Below are 14,608 nucleotides of genomic sequence, written 5' to 3' on the forward strand. Positions count from 1 at the left end.
CGGCGCGATGTCCGCCGACTGGCGCCCAAAACGGCGCCAATCAGACGGGCATCGCGCCGGCCCAAAGGTGCGGAATGCTCCGCATCTTTGGGGGTCGAGCCCCAACATTGAGGGGCTAGGCCGGCGCCGGAGGGATTTACGCCCCACCAGCTGGTGCAAATGGCGTTTGTTGCCCCGGCAGCTGGCGGAAATGGCGTTTGGTGCCCCGCCAGCTGGCGCGGAAATGCGGTGCATGCGCGGGAGTGTCAGCGGCCGCCGACAGTTTCCCGCGCATGCGCAATGGGGAGAGTCTCTTCCGCCTCCGCCATGCTGGAGGCCGTGGCGGAGGCGGAAGGGAAAGAGTGCCCCCACGGCACAGGCCCGCCCGCGGATCGGTGGGCCCCGGTCGCGGGCCAGGCCACCGTGGGGGAACCCCCCGGGGTCAGATCGCCCTGCGGGGGTTCGGAGAATGACGCCCCTTATCTCAAACAATTTCAGAAAATAAATTCTGTTTCTCATCGGCTATGCCAGGCGTTGCTTGCTGACGAGGTTTTTTGACAGGTTGATGAAAAAGGCAGGCAAGAGGAGAATACAGAGAAGTGTGAAGTAATTCATGTTTGTAGGAAGGACACAGAGAGACAATATGACATAAAGGATACAAATCTATAATGGGTGCAGAAACAAAGGAACCTGCATGAATATGCACATAAATAATTGAAAGTGGCAGAACAGGTTGAGAGTGGTTAATAAAGCATATGGGAGGGCAGCTCGGTGGCACAGTGGTTAGCATTGCTGCCTATGTCACAGAGGACCCGGATTCGAATCCCGGCCCTGGGTCACTGTCCATGTGGAGTTTGCACATTCTACCCGTGTCTGCGTGGGTTTCGCCCCCACAACCCAAAGATGTGCAGGATAGGTGGATTGGCCACGCTAAATTGCCCTTTAATTGGAATAAATAATTGGGTACGCTAAATTTATATTTTTTTTAAAAATAAAGCATATGGGGCAGCATTCTCTAATGCTGCGGCATGGTGTCCACGCCGTTGTAAAAACGAGGGCGTGAACGGGCCGAGTCGAGGACCACTTCTGGCCCCTACAGGGGGCCAGCACGCGATCCCGGCGTGAACTGTGCGCTGCGGGATCTGCGCATGCGCAGTGGCCTCATTCAACGCGCCGGCCCCGACGCAACATGGCACAGGGCTACAGGGGCCGGCACGGAAGAGAGGAGGCCCCCAGCCAGAGAGGCCGGCCCGCCGATCGGTGGGCCCCAATCGTGGGCCAGGCCACATCGGACGTCCCCCCGTGGGGTCAGGCCACCCCTCCACTTCCCCCCCCCCCCCCCCCACCCACAGGCCGCCCCCCCGACACTTCAACACTGAGTCCCTGCCGGCTGAAATCAGGTGTGGACGGGACTAGGCGGGACTCGCTGTTTTTGCAACGGCCACTCGGCCCATCCCGAGAATCGGCGGTCCGGCCGTGTAGAGCGGCCCGCGACATGCGCTGCGCCACGCCTCCCCGACGCCGGCACGCGATTCTCCACAGAGTGTCGGGGCGGCGTGGCGCGATTCGCGCCGGTCGCAGGGATTATCCGGCCCAGCTCCGGGCTGAGAGAATCCCGTCCATGGTATCCTGGGCTTTAGCAAAAAGGGCACAAAATGCAAAGCCAAGGAGGTTATGTTAAACCCATTATGTTAAACCCATATAAAACATTTGTTCCAACTCAACTGAAGTATTGTGTCTTGTTCTAACTGCCACACTTTAAGAAGAATGTGAAGATTCATAAAAATGTTTCCAGAGATGTTCACGCCAGGATCAGCAGCTGGAGCAGCGTGGATCACTCCAGTGCCGTGCTGGCCCCCTGTAGGGGCCAGAATTGCTGATCCTGAGGCCATGTTGACGCTGTCGAGAAACGTGACGGCGTTTCCGACGGCGTCAACACTTAGCCTCAGGATCACAGTTTCCCGCCCGAGGAACTTGTGGTAGCACCAGGTACTGCGGTACCAAAGAGGCTGATGAACATTGGTTAGACCCAGGAGTCTACCATTGGCTGTTGTACGTAGCTCCGCCCTGCCAGGCGGAGTATAAGAAACGGTGCCGTCCCAGCAGCCTTCACTTTCTGTACCGAAGCTGCTGGGGAACAAGTTCTAGTAGATTAAAGCCTTCAGTTATGAAATCACTTCGTCTTGAGTGTAATTGATCACGCATCAGAACTTTAGTTATATGAAATGATTAGAGACGTTGGGACCATTCTGCTTGGAGGAGAGAAGTTTGCAAGATTTGACAGAGGTTTTCAAAATCATGAGGGATCTGGCTAAAGTACATACGGAGAACGTGTTCTCATTGGTGGAAGGATTGGGAACCAGACATCACAGGTTTAAGGTAATTGGCAAAAGAAGCAATGGCGACACGAGGAAAAACTTTTCGTGCAGCGAATGGTTCACAAGATCACAAGAAACAGGAGCAGGAGGAGACCATTCGGCCCATTGAGTCTCTCTGCCATTCAATAAGATCATGGCTGATCTGATTGTGGCTATCACTCCACTTTCCTGCTTATCTTCCATAAACCTTAACTCCTGTGCTAATCAAAAATCTGCCGAATTCCACCTTGAATATCTTCAAAGATCAAGCCTCTGCTGCTCCCTGAGGTTGAGAAATCGAAAGGCAAATAACCCTCTGAGAGAAGAAATCCCTCCTCATCTCCATCTTAAATAGAAGACCCTTTATTTTTAACTGCGCCCCTTAATCTGGATTCCCCTATGAGAGGAAACATCCTTCTCACATCGATAGTTAAGATGTAAGAAGATCAGCTCTTAAAATTTTAAACTCCAATGAGGATCGGCCCAAACTGCACAACATTTCCTCACAAGACAAACCCTTCATACATGAAATCAGCCGAGAGATCTTTCTCTTAACTGTTTCCAATGCAAGTACGAATATCAAAACTCCACACAATACGACAAGTGTGGTATCATCAATGTCCTGTACAGTTAGAGCAAAACTTCCTTACTTTTATACTTCATCTTCCTTGAAAGAAAGGCCATCATTCCATTGCCTTGCTATACCTGCATACTAACTTTCTTGTGATTCATGTACAAAGCACTCAGGTCCTTGTGCAATGCAGCATTGTGCAGTCACTCTCTCCATTTCAATAATCTTCTACTTTACAATTCTTCTGACCAAGGTGGATAATCTGACATACTCCCACATATATTCCATGTGTCAATTTATTTCCCCACTCACATAATCAGATTAGGATTTGGAATGTACTGCCTGAGTATTTGGTGGAAGCAGGGTCAACTGAGGTGCTGAAAAGGGAAATGGACCACTATCTGAAAATGAAACATTTTCTAGGTTACAGGTGTATGGCACTCGGTGAATAGCCCCTTCAGAAGACCAGCACAGGCACAATGAGTCGCATGGTCTCCTTCTGTTCTGTAACCATCCTACGATTCTGTTTCTCCTAAAACTAAATGCAAATTTATATTTAACCTCTAAGGATTGGTAATAGCCATCTTTATACAAAAATGATGAAAACATTTTGTTCACATTAGTCAATGGAGAAAAAAGAACACAATTGCTTTCTACTAACTGAAATGATGCATTAAAATATTTCTATTAAATAACAGGAGCTTTACTTACATTATTCTAAAATAATGGTCATCATTTTCTTTCGCACTGTAGTGCACTTTGGCCGTTATTAGATTAGATAGGTTACTTTGTCACAAGTATGCGACCAGTATGAAAGAAGCTAACATGTTTAGACAATAAAGCTGCATTTGACTGATGGTGCTTTGAAAGATCACTGAATAAAACAAGGCTGCAATGCACCAGCAAATTCATTTAGGACTTATGTACTGAAGATAATGACCCATCGATTTCTTGATGCACCTCCCCAGTAATTTGCTGTTATTACAGCATTATTTATATCCAAAATTATTTTGTATTAAAAGCAAAGATGCACATTATGCAACACTTACAGCTCGAGAATGCCAGAGGGCAGGAATGATGATCCATAGGAAAGTCATGGAGCTGAAGGTAGCATTCAGCATTGATGGTTAACCTAATATGACAAATATAAAAGGAAATAAGATCAACTTTGTCAAACTAAGTTAATGTTAATTTTACTGATTTGAAATACGCCTGAATGAAAATGTTATTTTGTTAAATTGACCGGGTCAGTACTGTAAGTGGCGATGTTTCATTTAGAAACTTTCCACAGAATGCAACCCGCATTTCAGGACTTTAAAAACAGTGATTATTGTTATAAAATAGCCACCTTAGAGCCATTATGACAATGACCTATTGAATGTATTTGGTTCATATAGTTTATATAGAATGAGAAGGTATTATAGATAAATAAGAATAGATTTACTCATAGGGCTTGATTTGATAGTTTTCGGGAGGATGAGGGAGGTGGACACAGAAAGTGTGTAGTCTGCCCACTCCCACCCCTGCTGTCTCAGCTCAGCGAATCAAGTGTCAGACGACCAATTACCAATCGCCCGGCAGGAAGGTGGCCAATCAGTAGCACAAAATTGGGGCTCCATGCCCAATTGTGAATCTAAGCATGGCCGTCATGTGGCAGATTGGTTGTGCTGTGAAGAGGAAGTCCGTCATAGCTACGAGTCTCAACCTTGCTTTTTTTGCAGAGGGGGGCTTAAAAAGGTTACTGAATGCATTCCAGACACATATAGGCGGCCAACTCCGTCACAAACTACTCATAAAATTTGTCCGGAAAGCCATCCGGCCCCAGCACCTTTCCCGACTGCATCATTCCAATACACTGCATTACCTCCTTTAGCCTAACGGCTCTCCCAAGTGCCTGCCTCTCGAAGACACGGGGAGAACGTGCAGACTCCGCACAGACAGTGACCCAGCAGGGAATCGATCCTGGCGCTGTGAAGCCACAGTGCTAATCACTTGTGCTACCGTGCTGCCCGGCAAAGGCCTTCATAAAAGGCCTTCAACTCATTTATTCTCTCCAAGTCCGACACTATGTTCCCCTCTCCGACCTCACCTGAAGAATTTACCTCGGCGCTGCCTGTCGCCACATTTGGTGGACCAACATGTGACCCGCCTTCTCCCCATAGTCATACTGCACCCCGCCTCACCTGCCGTAGCTGACCCACCAACCCAGCCGTCATCAGATGGTTAAGCTGTTCCTGCAACTTCTTTCCGCCAACAACTCGCCTGCCGTAGTTTGTGGATGCCACCAAATACCTCCTATCCACCTCCATTATCTCGTCCCAACAGTCGCCGATGCTCCTCCCGCCTCATCCTACCCTTATAGGCCTTGAACAAAATAATCTCCCTCCCGGACCACCTCTTTCAAAGCCTCCCAAAATGTGGCTTCCGATACCTTTCCCTTCTGATTCAGCTCAACATAATTCTTAATTGCCGCCGTCACGTTCCCATAGAAGTCCTCGTCAGCCAAAAGCTCCGAATCCTGGCCTCTGTACGTTACCCGAGTGAGGTTTCACGTCTAGAAAGTGCAGAGCATGGTCTGAAATTACTGTTCCCGCATACTCTGCTCCTTCCACCCCCATCAGCACCGCCTGGCTCATCACAAAAAAGTCAATCCTGGAATAAACCTGAAACACATGCAAAAAGGGATACACCCTCTCACCTGGGTGTCCAAACCTCCACAGATCCACCGTCCCCAGCCGCGCCATAAACCCTCCCAGCTTTCGCGCCATTCTTGACCACCCAATCGATTTAGGGTTCGACCTATCCACCCTCGGCTTCAATACATAATTGAAATCTCTCCCATAATCAGCTGGTGAGAGTCCAAGTCTGGGGTCACCCCGAAAAGCCTCTTCATGAATCCGGCATCATCCCAATTGGGTGCATACACTTTCACCAACACCCTCGGAGTCCTCACTAGCACCCACACACTGTCACAAACATCCCTCTGGGTCCCACACTTCTCTGGCCCCCGTAAAACCCATTTTCTTGCTCAACCATATGGCAACCCCCACTCGACTTCATGTCAAACCCCAAGTGGAACGCTTACCCCACTAACCCCTTCCTTAACCTCATCTGTCCTTTCACCTGGAGGTGCGTCTCTTGCAAGAAAAACACCTCTGAGCTCAAATTCTTCCACGTGCACTCGGGGTGGTTTAAACAGCCCAATTAGCCCGCAAACATTCCACGTAATGATTCTCACCAGAGGCTTCCACCTCCCCACCCCCATAGAGTCGACCATCATCACCTTTAGACTCCGCCCCCCATTCCCACTCGGAATCGGGCCCACCCAAGATGGCCCTCTGCCTTGCCCATGACCAAACACATCCACTGTAACTGCCTCCCCCATCACACACACTGGGTAACCAATGCAGCCCCCCCCCCATTTCACTTCCATTCACTAGCATGGCGACGCCAACTCAAAGGCCCCCACAAATATCCACCATACCAAAATACAGGAAAAACAAAATATAACAATACAACAAATACATAAACACAACTCCCCCCCCTCCCCCCAAAAAAAAAAGTTTGCAGAAATAACGCTTCCACTGAAGATCTCCCTCAGCTCCCCCAGCTCCCCCAGCTTATGTTCCTTAATAAAGTCATTTACTTCCTCCAGCGTCCCAAAGAAATATTCCCGAACCTCAAAGGTTACCCAATGTCTGGCTGGGTACAGGATCCCAAACCAAATCTGGCGCTGATGCAGCACTCCTTTGGCCTTGTTGAACCCAGCCCATCTCCTGGCCAGTTCCGCTCTAATGTCTTGATAGAACTTGTGCATGCGCACAATCACCGCCCATGGTGGTCCCCTGCTCTTGGCCTCTGCTTCAGGGACCTATGGGCTCGATCCACTTCCAGGGCCTTGTCCAGCACCTTCTCTTCCACCAACCTGGCCAGCAACCTCGCGACATAGCTCGTTGCACTCGTTCCCTCCACTCCCTTCGGAAGGTACACAATCCTCAGATTTTGCTGCCGGGACCTGTTTTCCTGGTCCTCCACCTTTGCTCGCAGCACCTTACACATGGACCCCAGGATCACCATCTCTGCTTCCAATGATACAATCTGATCACTCTGGTCAGACACCACCTTCTCCACCTCCTGGATCATCGCCCCCTGCACCTAGATGCTCTTCTCCATCCATTCCAAGGTTGTGTGAAGAGGTGCCACTGCCCCCTCAATCGCTTTTGACCAGTCAGTCTGCATTTCCTTAACCTGCTGCCAAAATTCATCTCTAATGAAGCTCATCAACTGCTCCATTTGCAGCTTTCCAGTCAACGACGAATCTTCCCCCTCCACCATTTTTCTAATTGGTAATGTGCCAAGGGTCTCCTCCAACTCTTTGCCAAGGGCTCTCACTGTATTCTGTCGAGGTTAGTAGCCTGTAGACATGCCCATCCAAGGGAGAACTTATCCCCTTCCAGTCTCCACACAGATTTTCCACCAATGTTCCACAAAGTTTGGGTAAAAGGGGCCAAAATCAACACCCTGAAGCAAGAGCCGCCCTGTGTGCGACCACTCACTCCATGGCCACCATTGGAAGTAGCTCCCAACTTTCCTTAATGGGCTTCATGGCTTGGTTGTTGCATTTGTTATAAAAGATGCCAAAGTCATTGATGCTCCAGACGATCAAGCACTATTCAAGATAGCCAATCATCTATCCTTTGATCACTGCAGGCAAGTAATCAAAGGATTTTTCCATTTGTCCAAATGGAGATAAACTTTCTTAAGCAGCAATTATAGAATCGTAGAAGGTTTACAGCACTTTGGCCACTTGGCCCATTGTGTTAGCGGCAACCAATAAATGAGTCATCAACCTAATCCCACTTTCCAACATGTAGCCCTGCAGGTTACGGCACTTGAGACCATTTCAGCCCAAGAACATAAGCAGGACAGCCTGTGACAATGCCCTTCACATGCCGCTGCTGGTCTCTCATCAACCTCTTTCTTATCTGACCTTACTTATCGCTATTCTTTGCAAATTGAAGCATTTCATAGAATTATAGAATAGTTCACTACAGAAAGAAAGTTTAGCTCATTGAGTCTGCATTGGCTCTTTCAAACAGCAATCCAATTATTCCCATTCCCCTGCATTTTCCCTATATCCCTCCATTTGTTCTTCTTTAAACATTTATTCAATTCTCTTCCAAGGTTACTTTTGAACCTGATTCCACTACCTGACCAGGAAGTGCATCCATATCCGATGTCACGATAGTGACATTTAAGGGGCATCTTGACAAATACATGAATAGGATGGGAATAGAGGGATACGGACCCAGGAAGTGTAGAAGATTGTAGTTTAGTCGGGCAGCATGGTCGGCACGGGCTTGGAGGGCCGAAGGGCCTGTTCCTGTGCTGTACATTTCTTTGTTCTTTGTTCTTTGTACTTGATATGGACTGGAAGTTGGGCAGTAAAGTGGCAAATGGAATTCATTTCTGAGAAGTATGAGGTCAAACAAGGTAAAGGAATACCTATCAAATGTGAGGATATTCAGCACTGCTCCACACACACTTGGGCCAGGTGGAATGGCACCCGGGGGGGTGCCCCAAGCCATCGGAGACCCCAGGTGGTCAGGGTAAGTGCGGGGTGGCTCTCTGGCCCTCCCCCTGGAACATGGGCACCTTGGCACTGCCAAGCTGGCATGAGCACTGCCCGGGTGCCAGGGTGCGAGGAGGGCCATGCCCAAAAATGGAGGGTGGAATTGAAGGGTGCAGGTGTGCAGGGCAGGTAAGTAGGGGCCTCTGGGAGGTTGGAAGCTTGATGAGTGGGGGTCCTGGAAGGGAGAGGGTGTTGTTAGGGGTTTGGGGGTCCTGAAGAGGGGGGGACCCCCAGGGACCTGTTCTTTTGGAGGGTCGGTACAGACTCGATGGACCAAATTGCCTCCCTCTGCACTGTATGGATTCTATTGGGAGTTTTCCCTTCGCTAAAGTTTGGCTAAAGGCCCTGGCATTAAAGGTGCTGGTTAAATGTATTCCATTGCTGTGGACCTGTCTGGTGCGATGAAAGACCCAGTTCCATTTTCACATTACCTGAGTGGCAATCCTTGCGGAATAGCAGTTCTTCCTCTTTTCAGGCCTTTAGGATGTCTATACCAGTGATGATGCACTTGTGAATACATGTCTAAGCAGGGTTACACTATATTTAATTTGTGGACCACACTTAAGACCACAAAAGTTCATTCTGCTTTTCATGGGACCAGTCTTGGTGCATTGCCAGATTTGGGTCAATTAAACAGGGCCGGCAAGAAGTGGAACTGGTCATTGCTTCAGCATTCTAATTTCCTCACTGCGCAAAATTTGCGCCTATTTGAAAATATTTATGATCAAGCACTTCATTAAAATCTTTAATAAATGTAAAACTGAAAAATGAATCATTAGTGCTTATTGGCTCGATTCTGTTAAATTTGTGATACACAATCTCAGACAGGTATATCTGTCACTTTGAGTGGCTAGCTACTGCTCATGGACAGAAATGGTTCAACGTATTTCTAAAGCAAAATAAAAGTGATGGAAAATGTTTACCTGACACAGAAAGTAATGGCTGCAATTGGGAAAATAATGAACACTTTCTATTAGACGTTATTTGGCTTGTGGTTTTACAGGCATACTGGTAATCGAGTTGCTGCATTTAAAAAAAAACAATATTTCATCATCAACAAGATCTGAAATCATTTGCAAAATAAAGCCCACAGAGTTTTGTGACCAGTTGCAATTTTCTCTTAAATCTTCCTGAAAACCTTCTATCAATTTTTTGCATTTTGTAGATGGGGTTTTGAGAGCGTGTTTGTTTATTCCGAAGAATTTCAGGATTGAAATTGGGATGATACCCCTCACATTAATTCCCCGGTGAGTGAAACTTAATAAAATAAACCCTTGACTTAAAAATGAATACTTAAAGTAATATTGTTGGCAAGCATTTTAGTACATAAATAGATTATCAGTATATTTGTAGAACCATAAGTCAATTCACTGCTAACAGATTCTGCACAACTCCCAATAGACACCAGTTTACAATTGCAATGACACATCAAATTTTTTAAATCCTAAGCTTTTTTGTCAACTCCTGAGATCTTCATTTTATCTGGAAGGAACTGGAACTGTCGCAGCAACTGTAAGGCAGAAGGTTTCGCCCAGAGGGTTGTGGGAATCTGGAAAGCACTGCCTGTGAGTGTAGTTGAGGCAGGAAACCTCACAAAAAGGTACTTGGATGAGCACTTCAAATGTCATAACATTCAAGCCTGTGGGCAAAGTGCTGGGAAGTTGGATTGGTGTAGATGTGGAGTCGTTATTGTCAGTGCAGGTTTGATGGGTTGAAAGGCCCCTTCTGTACCGCATGATTCTATAATCCATTTCCAGCTAATTCCACCACAAATAAGCATTTCATCCAACTGTCTTACCTTAATGTATATAATATTTTTCCATCATTCCTGATTCGTAGCAATCGATTGGGAGTTGTTATCCAGTGAGCATCCGATTTTCTTGAGTTTCGGAAAAATGTGTCTGGGATCCAGATTTTGCCGACCATGTTACTATTCAACAGGAGAAGCTTCATAGTACCATTAAATTTCAGTCTGCTATCATACCAAGACTGTGCAAAAAATATGTCAATGGTATATTCCTGAGAATGAATCAAATATTTACATTATATATTCCACATATTTCAAACTTTCCATGATCAAACCTTGTGCTGCATTTGCTGTGAGCAATCTATAAATAGTAAGAAGTCTTACAACACCAGGTTAAAGTCCGACAGGTTTGTTTCAAACACTAGCTTTCGGAGCACTGCTCCTTCCTCAGGTGAAACAAACCTATTGAACTTTAACCTGGTGTTGTGAGATTTCTTACTGTGCTCACCCCAGTCCAACGCCGGCATCTCCATATCAAATCTATAAATAAGTCGCATCATTTTTGTGTGCTGTGCTATTTCCCAGATTTCCATAAATTAATAACTTCAGCACATTAATAAAATGCCATGGGCAAGTCTTCGACACAGAATTGTTTTCTGCATTGAAGCTAACTTGAGAGTAATATCAAGACGAAAATGTTCTGAGCAGTAAACCTGATATTTCGCTTGTTTACAAATATATTCAACCAATAAATGGAAACTATTCTTAAAAGTCATTCCAAAGGGAATGAAAAGCCTATATTGAATTTCATGAATGCAAATAAAAAGTGCAACGGCAAATTTAAATATTCTCTTCAGAAATATGGGAAACATTGAACATGGTCAAATGATCGGACTCTACTTACAACAAAACGCTTGTGAATTAATGTTAGAGTGTCATGTGAGAGTACCTTTAAGAAATGGGTGTTTATGAATGGGTGTGTATATAAATATCTGTAGTGAGAGTACCTTTAAGAAATGGGTGTCTATTACTGCAGTGATGTCAGAGAGTGGGTGGAGCTGGGCTGTCTGTCAGCTTTTCACTTTCGTTACAGGCTGCTTGCTGCAGGGTGTGTTTTAGTTTCATTTTCAGAGCTGGATAGCTGCAGTCACAGCCAGAAGGTGTATAAGAGTCTCCCTCTGTAATCTAAAGAATTCTTTAGTGATTTAAAACTAATAACTGCTCGCAGTAGTGATTTTAACCTGATGTGCTTCTGTTTAAAGGTTTTTCTTTAAAGTCTTCTACATGTTAAAAGGACAGCTTATGGATTACTTAGTGATGTATTCTTTGGGGGTTGTAAATGAATTAATGGTTGCTAAGATGTTCACTGTTTGTTTCAAAAACGTTAACTTGAATTCATAGAATAAACACTGTTTTGCTTAAAAAAATACTTTTCCATTTCTGCTGTACCACACCTGTAGAGTGGGCCATGTGCTCCCCATACCACAATCTATTAAAAGTTGTGGGTCAGGTGAACTCCATGATACACTTTGGGGTTCTCTAAGCCCTGGCCGATAACAAATTGGGGGCTCGAGGGGGATAAAAATCTATCTATTGGATTGGCTTAGTGAACTTAAAGACAGTGAGGGGTGAGCATATTGTGGTTGCTTATCAGGTATGGTATTCTAGTATAAGTAGGGAGTGTGTTGTGGACAATGGATCTTTCAGAGGCTCTGAAGGTTTTGGGGGTGGAGACAGTCACACGCAGTACCTTAAGGACAGAGACTAAAAGCAGACTGTTAGATTTGGCAAAAACATTGCCGTTAACATTATACGACAAAATGCGAAAAAATGAGGTAATTATGGCAGTGGCTAAGCATTTGAAGTTGCCTGAGACACAGTTTGACTCATTGGAAATGGCAAAGAATTCAGTTACAAATTAAACAAATGGAACATGAGAAAGAATTAAAGCAGCTTGAATACGAAAGAGACAGAGAGGAAAATGAAAGAGAGAGAGGAAAGAGGAAGAGAAAGGGAGATACAGATCAGGGAAAAAGATAAAGAGAGAGAGTTTGAACTTCAGAAAATGGCCATGAAACCAGACAGTCAGTTCAAATTGGCAGACGTAAAGGGAAAATGTACATTTGGATGATAGTGATTAGGATAGTGAGAAAGAGCGTCATAGTCGAAGGATCTATTTAAATATGTCCACGCATTGCCAAGGTTTGATGAGAAGGAGGTAGAAGCCTTTTTCATTTCATTTGAGAAGGTAGCTAATCAAATGAAATGGCCACAGGACATGTGGGTATTACTGATTCAAACAAAGCTGATAGGTAGGGCTAGTGAAGTGTTTGCATCACTATCAGAGAAGGTATCTGAGTCGTAAGAGGAGGTGGAAAAATCCATCTTAGCTGCATATGAACTAGTGCCTGGAGCCGACAGACAAAGGTTTAGAAATTTAAGGAAATAACCTGGTCAAACATACATGGAGTTTGAAAGGATCAAATAGAGTAATTTTGATAGGTGGATAAGGGATTTGAAAATAGACCAAAGGTATGAAGCTCTTAGAGAAATTATACTGTTGGAGGAATTTAAAAATTCAATTCCTGATGTAGTGAGAACTCATGTGGAAGAGCAGAGGATTAAAACTGCACGGTTAGCAGCAGAAATGGCAGATGATTATGAATTAGTTCATAAATCAAAGCTCGGTTTCCAACATCAGTTTCAGCCTGTGAGGGATAGAAACTGGGGACATGAGAAATATTCAAGTGGTAAAGGTAAAGGTGATCTGATGGGAGATAATAAGAAGAGTGTACCTCAGATTAAAAAAGAAACCCAGGAGGATGGAAAAGAAATGAAAAATTTCAAATGTTTTCACTACAATAAACTAGGCCATGTAAAGTCACAGTGTTGGTGGTTGAAGAAAAGCACTGGGAAGGCTGATGTGGTAAAATAGGATAAGCCAGTGGGGTTTGTTAAAGTGGTGAAGGAAAGCCCAAGTGAAGTGAAGGAGGTGCAAAATATTGTACAGCCTGATCAAGAGGTGATTGATAAGAATTTACTTGTGTGGGTAAAGTTTACTCATGTGTATCAGGAGGAGCTGGTAAAGAAGTCACAATTTTAAGAGATACGGAGCTAGTCAATCTTTAATGGTAAGTGATTAGGAGTTATGTAGTTTAGGAAGAATATTGCCAGAAAAGGTGGTCATATGTGGAATTCAGGGTGAGAGGAGTAGTGTTCCATTATATAAGGTAAGGTTGGAAAGTCCAGTGAAGAGTGGTGAAGTGCTAATAGAATAGAGGAACTATCTTGTCCAGGAATATAGTTTATCTTGGGTAATGATATAGCTGGATTGCAGGTGAGAGTGATGCCTACTGTGGTTGATAAGCCAGTGGAAAATCAGACAACTGAAGTGTTGAAGGATGAATATCCTGGGATTTTTCCGGATTGTGTAGTAACAAGGTCGCAAGGTCACAGGTTAAGACAAGAGGCGAAATCAAAGAGTGAATATGAAAGTGAAGTGCAATTATCAGAAATGATTTTTCATCAGATGGTTGAAAAAGAACAAGAATAGGTTGGGGTTGAGGCGGATATTTTTAGTTCAGGAAAATTGGCGGAGTTACAACAGAAAGATGTAGAAATAAAGCGGATGTATCAGAAAGCATACACGGAAGAGGAATCTGCATGTATACCAGAATGTTATTACCGTAAAAGTGATGTCTCTGATGAGAAAATGGAGACCTTTACATATGCAGGCGGATGAAAAGTGGGCAGACGTTCATCAAGTAGTAATGTCGGTCGGGTATAGAAAGGAGGTGTTGTGAGTTGCACATGAGGTACCAGTGCGAGGTCATTTGGGAATAAGGAAAACTCAAGCTAAAATCCAAAAACATTGTTATTCGCCTGGACTACATAAAGATGTAGTTAAATTTTGTAAATCATATCACACATGTCAAGTGATAGGGAAACCTCAAGCAGTGATAAAACCAGCGCCCTTAATACCCATTCCAGCATTTGAAGAACCTTTTACAAGTGTCCTAATTGTTTGCTTAGGACCGCTTCCTAAAACAAAAAGTGGGAATCAATATCTTTTGACTATAATGAATGTGTCCACTAGGTTTCCAGAGGCCTTTCCAGTACGTAATATTACAGCTAAAAAGATTGTGGAGGAATTACTGAAAATCTTTACTAGATATGGACTACCCACAGAAATACAATCGAATCAAGGATCAAATTTTACCTCAAGGTTATTCAAAGAAGTTATGGATAGCTTAGGAATAAAACAATTTACATCAACTGCATACCATCCAGAATTGCAGGGAGCATTAGAAAGGTGGCATCAG

The 14,608-nt window shown here is 44.8% G+C and overlaps 1 protein-coding gene across 1 annotated transcript in view; it reads right to left on the reverse strand.

Moving 5' to 3' along the window:
• Positions 1-14,608, reverse strand: part of gabrg1 (gamma-aminobutyric acid type A receptor subunit gamma1) — a 229,530-nt gene that overhangs the window by 71,495 nt on the left and 143,427 nt on the right. Inside the window, exons 4-5 of the mRNA XM_072496690.1 lie at positions 10,338-10,558; positions 3,957-4,039 (exon numbers count right to left, since the gene is read on the reverse strand). Coding sequence (XP_072352791.1) covers positions 3,957-4,039; positions 10,338-10,558 — 304 coding nt within the window. The remainder of the gene's footprint in view (positions 1-3,956; positions 4,040-10,337; positions 10,559-14,608) is intronic.

This window comes from Scyliorhinus torazame, chromosome 3 (assembly GCF_047496885.1).
Source record: "Scyliorhinus torazame isolate Kashiwa2021f chromosome 3, sScyTor2.1, whole genome shotgun sequence".
Taxonomy (NCBI): domain Eukaryota; kingdom Metazoa; phylum Chordata; class Chondrichthyes; order Carcharhiniformes; family Scyliorhinidae; genus Scyliorhinus; species Scyliorhinus torazame.